General features: G+C 43.7%; 1 protein-coding gene across 1 annotated transcript; it reads right to left on the minus strand.

Annotated features, from left to right (window-relative positions):
• Positions 1-236: 236 nt before the first annotated feature.
• LOC127185134 (cell division cycle 7-related protein kinase-like) lies at positions 237-10,527 on the minus strand. The gene is made up of 8 exons (XM_051141691.1): positions 10,322-10,527; positions 9,322-9,571; positions 8,747-8,842; positions 7,755-7,930; positions 6,653-6,735; positions 3,621-3,770; positions 932-1,325; positions 237-272 (listed from the first exon to the last, which is right to left on the minus strand). The coding sequence occupies exons 1-7, from the start codon at positions 10,420-10,422 to the stop codon at positions 964-966; spliced, it is 1,218 nt and encodes a 405-aa protein (XP_050997648.1). The 5' UTR covers positions 10,423-10,527; the 3' UTR covers positions 237-272; positions 932-963.
• Positions 10,528-12,203: the final 1,676 nt, after the last annotated feature.

The raw sequence follows: 12,203 nt of genomic DNA on the forward strand, positions 1-12,203 counted from the left end.
GTTTTGTCTGTCTGTACGTGTGCACATGTATTTCTGGTGCCCACTGAAGTCAGCAGATGGCATTGGATCCCCTGGGACTGGAGTTAAGGATGGCTGTAACCCCTGTAGGTGCTGGAAACTGATCCTGTGTTCTCTGCAAGAACAACAAATGTTCATGACCACTGAGCCACATCTCCAGCTGTTACTTTTCTTCACTCACTAGTTCAGTGGGGTCCCACGTGGACTCCGCTCAGTGGCTGGGACTTCGTAAGGTTATCTGCTTGCAGAGTACGCTTAAAAAGAAGAGCAAAACCATCCATGTCATCCTTGCCTCAGAAAGGTTAGGAAAACACTCCTCAAATAGGTTTGAACGTTACTCATTCTTTTCTGTCGAGTGTCAGTTTCTAAAGCACTAAAAACAAAGTTCAAGACCAATTTATCTTTTTAGTTAACTTTATTGCACTGAGAAGACAAGGTCATATTGAGGTAATAATGTTTCCATCTGCAGGGTTTGCAGCTTCTTTCCTGACCTTAGAGCTTTTGTAAGATTCTCACCCAATCTACAGTTGCTAAGACCGTATTTTTTCACAGAACACCACTGGTTGAGGATTTATGAGCAACTCTGGTTATGCAGATGAAAATCTCACTACTGATAGCTTATCTGGAACATGGGTGACAGTCTATCCTTCAAGGAAAGGTGGCATTCAGACACATTGACAAAAATCAGCAAACAGCCACATTAACTTTATGAAGATGGAAAAAATTTTGAAGCAAGATTTGAAACAACTGTCTAGAGACAGTGTTCTGTGAAGACCACAGATGACATGTACAAATGTGGGCAGAAACAACACAGCTACAGGTGCTGGCAGACAGTGTTACCCACCAAATTTCAAAATAAGCTGCTCCTCCTTCCTTGGTCTTGGGTGCAAACAACCTGTGATTGTCCACCCACCTCACAATAGCAGCAGTAGATGCAGAGCTGATTCAGGGGCTCATGTCCTTAAAGAACGGGTGCAGTAAGGCTGCTTCTGCGGTTATTCTTGAAGCTGGGTTTAGATCCATAAGCTTATCAAGCAGGTCATAGGCTTCATCAGGTACCGCGTCCCAGCCTTCCGGACTGGTAGTACAGTCCCTGTGAGGACTCTGACAGCCACCACTGTCCCCTGCACACAAGGGCTCATCTGAGCGTTGTGCTTCGGAAGTCTGTACATGGGAAGCTTTACAGTCAGTGTCCTCTGGTGGATCAACTGCTAACTTGGGAGCAGTAGAGTCTAGACCCCTTAGTCTCTCACACAGCTTCCTCAAATCTTGTGCTGGAACTTCTTTGCTACACAAAATTGATTTGCCTAAAAGAAAAAAATATTTGAATATATCAGAAGCAACTCACAAAAAACAAATGTCTAGTCACGTGCCTCATGGATGTACTTCTGTTCCTGAGAATGAGGCAGAATACCATTCGCTAAGTATAAGTTGTATTCAACTTCACAGCTGAAAGCCAGACTACAAAGTCCAGGCCTCAGATTTTTTCAAAAATATGTTAAGCTGGTAATTCAGTGGAGAAAACATTTGCTGTGTTAATTCTGGTTCACAACAACCCACACAAATGCCTGTGAGTGTGGTAGCACACCTCTAATTACGGTGCTCAGAAGGCAGAGACAGGAGACCCTCAGGGGAAGCCTGCTTATAAGACTTAGCCGTATCAGCAAACTGTGCCTCAGTGAATAAGGAGAACAAAGGAAGGAGGCTCCTGATGTGGGCTTCATGCCTCCACAAGCATGCACACATGCACACACTATACATACACATTTTAAAAGACATAAATGGCAACCAGGCGGTGGTAGCGCACGCCTTTAATCCCAGCACTAGGGAGGCAGAGGCAGGTGGATCGCTGTGAGTTTGAGGCCAGCCTGGTCTACAAAGCGAGTCCAGGACAGCCAGGGCTACACAGAGAGACCCTGTCTCGGAAAAAAAAAATCGTCTTTAAATAACTTGACACCAACTTATTATCAGAGTGGGCAAAACTAAGGACAGAAACAGGTAATCATATACTATATACTTCTTATTAAGCAATGAGATGCACACGTGGGCTCCTTAATGGTGTAGGCAGCTTGCCAACAGAGCAATTTGGGCAACAAGACAAGCCAATCCATTTTAACTTCTAAAATTACCTCTTCTACTTTTGCTAGGAAACTCTAGCCAGAGAAGGGTAGCTGTGCAGTTCATCCCCTGCTCTGACATCGTAAGATGAAGTTTGGCATGTCCCAGGCAATATGAACATATAAACTTTAGCACAAGACCAAGAGTACACTTAAAGTATTGAGAGAAAACAACTAATGAATAAATTCAGCAAGGATATAGTGTCAGGCATTTGAATTTATTCGGTACAACTGGGTGCACATTTAAGGATCACCAGCAGTGGGCAGGCTCTGCACAGCACCGGGGAGTCAGTGGTCATGACAGGGCCCGTCTGTGAGCACTGTACCTGCCTTCTGCACCAGCTCAAGGCTGTAAGACCCGAGTCAAGTAACTGCAGACGCTACACTAGACAACCAAGGAAGGAGTGGTGGCGCATGCCTGTAATCCCAGCACCCAGGAGGCAGAGGCAGGCAGGTCTCTGTGAGTTCGAGGCCAGCCTGGTCTATACAGTAAGTCCAGGACAGCCAAGGCTACACAGAGAAACCCTGTCTCAAAAGGAACAAAACAAAAAGAAAACCACGGCAGTACTGCTATCTCACTAAAAAAGATAGATAACAGCGCCATACTAGCCAATTCCCAGGAGGCTTTGCTTGCTGCCGTGGACTTGCCCCAGAGCACTGTTGCGTCAGATGTTACCTTCCATTCTGGGCCTCATTCTAACTCCTGCTAGGAAAGAGGGGAGCTCAGTTTTTCAACACAAGGTTTTACTTCTCTTAAAGCTGTTTAACGGGAGATGGAGAGTTGTAAGTTGTTGAGGACAAAGTAAGCATGTATTTCTCTGTAATGTAACATACCACTTCATCCTGTTAACCTTTTGAACAAAATGCTCTCACACAGGCGGACAGTACACAGTGTAGGCAGTGCTGCCGTGAGACTGCTAAGACCACACAGGCACAGGGCAGCTTAGTCGCTCGTGAGGTAGGCCAACTATGATGCTGTCCACACCATTCACTGACTGACCCAAACCTCTGGGAAGCAGCCAACTCTACTACTACCTGGAGAATAAACACACGACAGGCATCGAGCTGGGCTACCAGAGCAAGGCTGACGTAACTCTCAGGCACACCACAGAATGCAGTATCTCAGCCTTAAGCTGTGTTGCTAGTATTTATGCACATTAACTGAACATGGCATTACATACCTGCGATACAAGCACTCACCATCACACACAGAGCAGTAAAGCGTGACTGACACCATCACATACACAGTCCTAACACTGTATGTGACGATGTCTGTCACGCTCACTACTCTGTGTGATGATGTCAAATGATTGATCACGCTCTAAGGAAAATCACTGTTTTCAAGCAAGTGAATAATTTCCTAGGAGTAGATGACTTTAAGATTACTAGACAAGTTTACTTGTAAGAGGAATTTTATAACAATTTATTTAGCAAATTACAGTTGATAATCAAAGCACCTGCCTTGTTCTAGGATACCAAACTTACCGAAAGCTTTAGCAGCCTGGACAGTTTCCCTGGATCCTCGAATTGTCATGATTTGAGCCAAAGCAGTTAAGTCATCACTGGCCTTGTAAAATGGATACCGTCCACTGAGCAAGGAAAGGAATATGACACCTGCAGACCACATGTCAATCGCTGTGACAGAAAACAGAGTTTAAAAACCAGCCTCTATATGTGTAATAATATAAATGTACATGTAAAAACAAAAAAACAAACAAAAAACCACACATTCCCAAAGTGGCAATCTCAGAGTCTGCATGGGTCTGGCTAGGTCCTCTGCATATATATTATGGTTGCGAAGCTTGGTGTTCTTGTGGGACTCCCAACAACGGGAGTGGGGGGTGTATCTGACTCTTTTGCCTATGCCCTTCTCCTCTTACTGGGTTGCCTAGTTCAGCCTTGGTATGAGGGTATGTGCATAGTCTTCTTATAACTTGTTATCCCATGTTTGGTTCATATTCCTGGGAAGCCTGCTCCTTTGTCTATGGAAATGGAGAAGTAGGTATAAGGGGCAGGGGCACTGGGAGGAGTGGAGGGAGGGGAAATTGCAGTTGGGATATGTTGTCTGAGAGAATAAAAGAATGCTCCTTAAAAAAATGAGAAACAAAAACCAACCTCAAATTCTGAATGTATGATCATCTAAACTAGTAGCTGCAGACCTTTACTGATAACAGCATCTTAGAAGCCTTAAAAGTTAAGAACACAGGATGGACTCAGCATGGATTCCATCAGATATTTAAGTTTCTTGGGAGATTTTAAGGTATAATTATAACCCTCATTCAACATTCTGCAAAGTAGTTTTCTCTCTTGAACACACCGATGAATTAAAAAATGTTTCGTCGTTAGAAAACTGTTAAGTAAATGTTCATTGTATAGGATCAAAGAAAGTTCAAGAGCTATATAGAAAGACATCTGGATGCTCTTCAGGGTGTGACTTGGTGAGACTCTCTGAGTGTTAACACCAGCACAGCCACAGCCCTGGGTCTGAGCCCCGGCGCCACAACAAAAGCAAAGCCAGCTCAACGTGGCATCTTCTCCTAAGCATCCTAGTGTTGAGTTATTGCCCTGGCCCCTGGGCACTTGCCACTGTTCTGTCACTATGTTCTCCTCCACCCTCGGTGCTGAGGTTCCTCAGAGGTGTAATCTCCTCCCTGCATAGTCTCTCTTACAGTTTCATCATTTACAGCTGCAACTACCATTTCTACACTGATGCTCAGCTGAGCTCCTTCCCTGAGCGTCAGTCTACCTTTCACTCTACGTGGATGTGCTACAAACCTCAGCCCGGCGCGGCACAATCCAATGTTACCTTCCCTATAGCCAGGGCCTCCCTCCCTCCCTCCTTCCTTCTCCATCTAGTGTCTGGGTACATGTCCACGACCCTCACGCTAGTACTATACACACCCAGAACGCCTCTTCCTTCAGGACTCCATGTAAGTTTTGACAATCAACACCTTCTAAGCTAGGATGTCAACTCCTGACTTCTCACCTGGAGCACGTAGGATACTAGCCTACAGATGCTTCTCCCTGTCCATCTGCAGTGACCTTCTAGAACAGTCATTATTGTCTGTCCTTGAATAGCATCTACGGCACACAGCCCATGTGTACCTCTTTCTGGTGTACTCCTAACCATCTCCTGACATCCACTTCATACTAAACAACACTAGCTGGGCGTGGTGGCACACGCCTTTAATCCCAGCACTCGGGCGGCAGAGGCAGGCGGATCGCTGTGAGTTCGAGGCCAGCCGGGTCTACAAAGTGAGTCCAGGATGGCCAAGGCTACAGAGAGAAACCCTGTCTCGAAAAACCAAAAAAAAAAAAAAAAAAACAAAAAAAAAACCAAAAAAAAAAAAAAAAAAAACCAAACAAACAAACAAAACAAAAACAAACAAACAAACAAAACAACACTAAACTTAGTTTCCTCTGCAGCTAGACTATAGGGGTTTTGAGTTTCTCAGGTCATCCCCTATGCCGATCCCGACTCTATAGTATTTCCTCAAAGGTGGTCTTCTCTATGAACTTCCTTTCATAAGCCCTTTGGATAAGAATAGATGCCCCTCAATACCCTAGACAGTTTTATCACCATTTCAATAAGTCATTTTGTAATTGTGAGCATATGTGTCCTAACTAGAATATAACAGTCAAGACTCATTTTTATTTATTTTTTTTGAGACAGAGTCTTTCTGTGTAGCCTTGGCTGTCCTAGACTTGATTTGTAGACCAGGCTGGCCTCGAACTCACAGTAATCCTCCTGCTTCTACCTCCCAAGTACTGGGGTTAAAAGCGTGCGCCACCACGCCTAGCAAGACTCATTTCTATTATCACTAGCAAGCACAGGACAGGTGCAGAATGATTTCTTCAAAATCCGTGATCCAGGGGAACAGCAGGATGCACCTGCATATTTAACAGGGTGTCTTCTAGGCGCTACAACTTTTTGGATTCTATGAAACCTTTTCTTTCTTTCTTTTTTTTGAGACAGGATTTCTCTGTGTAGCAGAGCCCTGGCTGTCCTGGGCTCGCTTTGTAAACCAGGCTGGCCTCAAACTCACAGAGATCCGCCTGCCTCTGCCTCCAAAGTGCTGGGATTAAAGGCGTGAGCCACCACGCCTGGCCTCTTTTTTCAATATCTGTTAACTGCTACTGTATTATTTTCATGGTAGCAAATAAATAAACAAACAAAGTTAATGAAAATGTTTACCTGTACCACAGGTACTAAGTAAAAATAAGTGGTCAATCCTAACACTGACAAAAACTGCTGAACACAGCCTCCCTAACACAGGTGACAGCTACAATTTTCTGTAAAATTCACCTTGCAAATAGGATGAGCAAATACAACCTACGAGGCGGGGCAGGGGTCATTTAAAACAAGCAGCATCAAGATCAGAAAGTTCTGTAAAGAAGCACACTATCTTACAAGTGGGAGGCTGCACTGCTGGGACTACCTGAGGCTCAGTGTCAGGCATCAGTGGTGACAACAAGCAATCTCAATGGTGCTGCGTTTCCTGACCTCTGTACGGTACCTGTAGTCTGGTTAGGACACTTTGTCAGGACCTCTGGTGCTCTGAATCCTGGTGTGCCTGCTCTTGGGGCAACCTGCTGCCGCCTTGTGAGGAAAAAATAATATACCTCGTTATGTTAAAGCAGACTATTAATGGGGCATGGTGGCACACGCCTTTGATCCCAGCACTTGGGAAACAGAGGAGAGCCTAGCCTACATAATAGCGTTCCAGGACAGCGAGGTACATAGAGAGACTACACTGTCTCAAAAAAGAAAGTAAGTAAGTTAGTTGAACTATTTATGCCCAAAAACTAAGTTCTCACAATATCCTGTACTGATGGCAAAATAATTTTTTGTTTGTTTGTTTTTGGAGAAAGGGTTTCTCTGTGTAGCCGCTGTCCTGGACTCACTTTGTAGACCAGGCTGATGTCAAACTCATAGCAATCTACCTGCCTCTGCCTCCTGAGTGCTGGCATTAAAGGCATTAACCACCATGTCCAGCCCAAATAAAATTCTTCTAAGAACTGAAAACTGAACGCAATAAACATCCTGGATTTTATCTTCATTCCTCCAATTCCCACAAGCTGGCCTAACCCTCACACCTTGGCCTTATCCCAGAGAGATGGTAACACAATTTCCAAGTATACAAACAGATGGTAGATAAGAAAAACCATACTAGGAAAATACAACACAACAGGAATTTTATATAAAAATTCTTTTGTTTGGGGATCCTTAGTTATTGGTATATTCATTCACATGTGCATTTGAGTTAATCAGGAAGAATCTATAAAAACCAAGTCTAAAGGAAAAACTTTCACGGCAGAGAAAAGCAGCATTGTTTGGTCCTAGTTATTCAGCACAGGCAGGAATAAACACAGCAGAAACAATGACATACGCAAACAAATGTATCCAGGACCTCCTCCACCCACCCCTAGTTGCATGTAAGCGCACATGTGTTTTCATCAAGTGAGTATGTGACAGCAGTTACTGCTCAGTGTACCGCTGTGTGCGGGGAGGGACCCATGTTTCTCCCTCTCCCTCACTAAACCAATATCCCACCCACGTGTCAGTCACTCATCTTTCTGGCAGCACACTGACTCTGCAGCACCAGGGAAACACATTACCTGGACAGGCAAACGCTGCAGACTTTGTCTGTTCCATAGCAGTCGCACGTCATGGCAGCCATGCAAGAACTGGCAGTTTCTCTAACCAGGCTATTCATAGTTATTGTAGAAATGGCTGTGTTTTTTGTTGCTTCTTTTCTTGATATTATGTCCACAGTCTTTGATAGCTTCATGAGCTACAAAAGAAGCTGTGACATTTAACATGACGTCCTCAAATGCTAGCATGGCAAAGGCAGGAACAGAAGCATAACCTTCCTTCAAAACTGGTGCTAGTGGACGGCCAACCACACTGTTGTCTATTAAAACGTTTTAAGGCCCCTGAACATGGCTGTACATGTTGGTAATAGCAGAACTAGGGAGGCTGACACAGGAGGATTCCAAGTTTGATGACAGCCTAGACTATGTAGTATAATCCTTTGTCTCAAAAATATTTTTATAGACTCTTTTGGGGTTTTCTGTTAAATAACATTAAATTTTACTAGTTAGCTGGGCAAACATTTGACACTTTATTAGAACATTTCCTGATACATTAAAAGAGAATTCTAATGTCCTAACAGCTACTGATCACTAAGGCCTAACTCCACTTCACAACTGCAGCCTGCAGCTGCCCTGCCTCAGTCAATCTGCTGTTCAGGCTGTCTTGCTGTCACAGGGCACCTAAGCCAAGTTAAAGCCATCCAACCTCGAAGCACTTTACAGGGCTCTTTAAACTACTGACTATGTGTTGTGACTGTGAAGTGCTGGGAGCTCACAAGGTGGAGTCTAGCCCTGTTCTAAATATTCCTATAGAGAAAGAACAGAAGTAGATAATCAAAACAAAAAATTCCACCACAAAAAGTTCAGGAAAAAATTAAAGGTTGAATTTTTGAGTAAATGCTCAAAGTGTAAAACCTTCCACCAACTACCACACGGTGCCCCTGCGACTGGCTCCCTGAGCTCGGCAGTGGGCAGGCGGCTGACTGGCAGGTGAGCTAGGAAGCTACATTACTTACTTTCTCTGCAGGGCTCTCATGTGAAATGGAGCTGTGTATATTGAAATTTCTTTCTCCAAAAACAGAGCGCTGGACAGAAAGGCCTACAGATCCCTCCTACAATGCCAACAGAACAAGGAGAATAGGGTTACATCTGTGACACTTTCTGCCAGCTCACTCTGCCTTAGCTTTAAGACTTAAGTGACATAAACAAAAACAGCTACAGGCACCAAACCACTCTGTGAAAGGAGAAAAGAGTCTAGGCAAAACTCTTAACAGTATATATGCGCACAGACCCATACCCACCCACCCACCCACCATTAAAACGCTGAGGCTACCCTCACAGGTGCTTTTTTTCCCCTGTGCAGCCAAAATGGAGACAAGTACTTCAGAACCTCCTCTATAATGCTTTTGAGAGAGAGGGAGAGACAGACAGACAGACAAAGACAGAGAGAAGAGACAAGTAATCTAAAATTATGTAACACAGGGAACTTTTTTTTTTCAGGGAACTTCTTTTATCACATAATGTAATCTGTAACTGCACACTGATGGAAAACACTCCTGAATGTTTGTATCTGACATGTAAAAGGCAGAACCTTTCCATCTCTTTCTTGCTTGATGTGAATCTGTGCGTTTATGTAGGGTCTTTTGACAGAAGTTTTTGTGGCACACTGCTGGTCCAGATTCTTAGATGCTGGGCAACTCAGCGAGCCTGTGTACCCGATGATACCGTGATACTTGTTTCTTGCATAACCTTTCTGCTGAGCTTCAGATGGGACAAACCTAAGAAGCTCTATTTTTGTGTCACGGGTTCCTTGGGCCAAACCAAAGTCCACCAAGGCATACCTAAAAAGCAAAATCAAGTATTATAAACTTCCTATGGAGATTTAATCTTAGTAAAGTTGTATGAACAATTAAGAATGTATAATATTCCTGAAAAAGAGAAAGAAAAAATTCCAAAGGACTTAAAAGCAAAGACTGAAAAATAAAGAAAGATGTATCCTTAAACCAACCAGCTGTGCACTCTCTCCCCCTCAGGCCTGTGCTGAGACGAGGCAGAAGGAGTGCACAGCAAAGACACAAAGCAAAGCCCTTGGTCGCTCAGCAGTGGGGAAGGTGGCGGCGTTACAGTGGACAATCCTAACTGAACAAGCCTAGAAGTTACAGAAAAGCAAGGGCTAAGGAATTAGTGTTAACTTCCTTAACGTAAGTGTGATACTTACACAACATAAATGCTACTTTCAGTTTATAAGGTCTCTTCCACATGTAATCAACAAAAATATCCGTGTATCAACTTTGGTGCTCAAACAAAAAACAGATTATGTTGTCCAACGTTCTCATCTGCTACAACAAGGACATGAAGCCTAGAAACAAAGGCTCTCGCGTGAGGCGGGCTCAACTCTAAGTCCCTCCCATGTAACCGCATTTCGCACGATGTGCGCTGTGTTACAACACTTGTATTTTCCTCATTTCATTTTCTCTCCCTCACACAGTAACAAAGTAAACAGAAACAACGTCAACACCGCAGTCTAAGAGACGGACTCCGTAGCTGTTCACGGCTAACTGTTCACGTCTCCTGGGATTCTCCATACTTACTTTCTCAGGCGTCTGTTATACAGGAAATTGCTGGGCTTCACATCGCGGTGAACAATACCAAACTGATGAATCCGCCTCAAAGCTATGAAGAGATTAAACATGTATTCCCGGACTTCTTGAAAGGAAATAGAATTCAAAATGTCCTAAAATAAAGTTATGAACAAAGTCACAAAATTGTTTCAACCACACATTTAGCTGATTAAAGTTCAAAACTATTAAAACTTACCAAAAAAGAGTCATGTTCCAAATACGGCATAACAATGACCACATGGTCATTTTTCCTGAAGCAGTACTTAATTCCCATGACGTTGTCTTGCCCCCTAGTGGAAAATGCACAATGAACTTTAGAGCAAATGCACTGTCTTAAAAACCAATTATTTTAGCAAGGCATATGTACTTCTACTAGAAACTGCAAAATCACATTACTGAATATAAGCATTTAACTGACATTATAAAAGATAAAATTTTCAAACAAAAATAGCAGTTATGAAGTTACTGTAATAATCCAAACCTGAGCTATCTACAGTCTTAACTGGGGAAGTAAACAGCCCTATAACCAGCCAAGGTCTGACTCGAGCATTTCATACCTATTAATAAACTCAGTCTTGAGAAATTCTGCAACGCTCAGTCCTAAATGGGATGTCTCAGCAAACCTCTCCTGTCAGGGCCCAGGGAGCTACACAGAAGAGGGACACAAAGATGCAGGAGCTAGAAGGCATGCGTGACATCTCCCAGATACAGCAGGACTGACGCGCGCACAAGCTCAGGGACTGCGGCAGCACGCTCCAGTTCAAGCCTCAGGGGTCCCAGCACCGTGGGCAGCAGGGGTAAGACGTGAGCTCCCACCACTGACCTAACCCTAACCCTGACCAAGAAGCCAACTGACACCTGCTCGCAAAGGGAAGACTAGTTGTCTCCAATGGCGTCTCACTGAGTATGCTGACCACCCGTAAAGGTAGCCAGTGCCCAGCAGGAGATGCCAGCACACACAAAGCTCAGGGCATGTCTGTAGACTCTGGTTTTATGTTGTACTTGGACATTTTTTGTTGCCTATGCATTATGTTTTCTGACCTTGTGTTTCTATGGGTTTTGTTTGGGTATGTGTATGTTTCTTATGGTTTTTCTTTCATATTCTAACCAGTGCATGGTATAGGGCAAAGCACTAGTCAAGAGCAACAATTAACTGAACACTTGGTTTTTTGAGACAGGGCTTCTCTGTGTAGCCTTGATACTCTAAGCATTATAAAGCAGACACACCCACTCCCCTGACGCGCCTTTAAAGTGCCTACCCCGCAACGGTCAGACACTGAAGCTCTGCTGCAATCCTTACAGGGTGACTGGTCGGGATTAAGTGTTTCAGCGCAATTTTCTCTTCATGTCCTGCTTGCGACTGTGCCGTGGCCAAATAAACAGAGCTGAAGGTACCTATGAAGCATGACGGACATTTTCCAACATTAGACTTTAAAAATGGGAAAGAACACAATGCTGTAAGAGATTTTAAAAGGTCTTGATGGCTACTAGATTAAGTTATGAGTTTGTTTTATTCTAAATATTTATAACTTCCATTCTTTCCAAGGGGGAGAAAATCTGTTACCATAGTTACTAACATCATTATGGTTTTTCAACAGTTTAACCATAGTGAAATATACCCTTAACTTACCCTCTCCAATTTTGTCCTTAATTTTGAACACATTGACAAGCTGTGGTACAGCTTTATAAAGCTCCTCAATATCTCTTTCAATGCCTATGACAGAAATAAGAATCTACAGTTAGGATCAATGAGAGACACTCAGATTTTTGTTGTTGCTCATGTTGGTTTGGGACAGGTCTTTTTACGGCCCATGCTGGCTAGGGCTTGTGACTCCCCCACCTCTGCCTCTCA

Source organism: Acomys russatus, chromosome X (genome assembly GCF_903995435.1).
Source record: "Acomys russatus chromosome X, mAcoRus1.1, whole genome shotgun sequence".
NCBI lineage: Eukaryota > Metazoa > Chordata > Mammalia > Rodentia > Muridae > Acomys > Acomys russatus.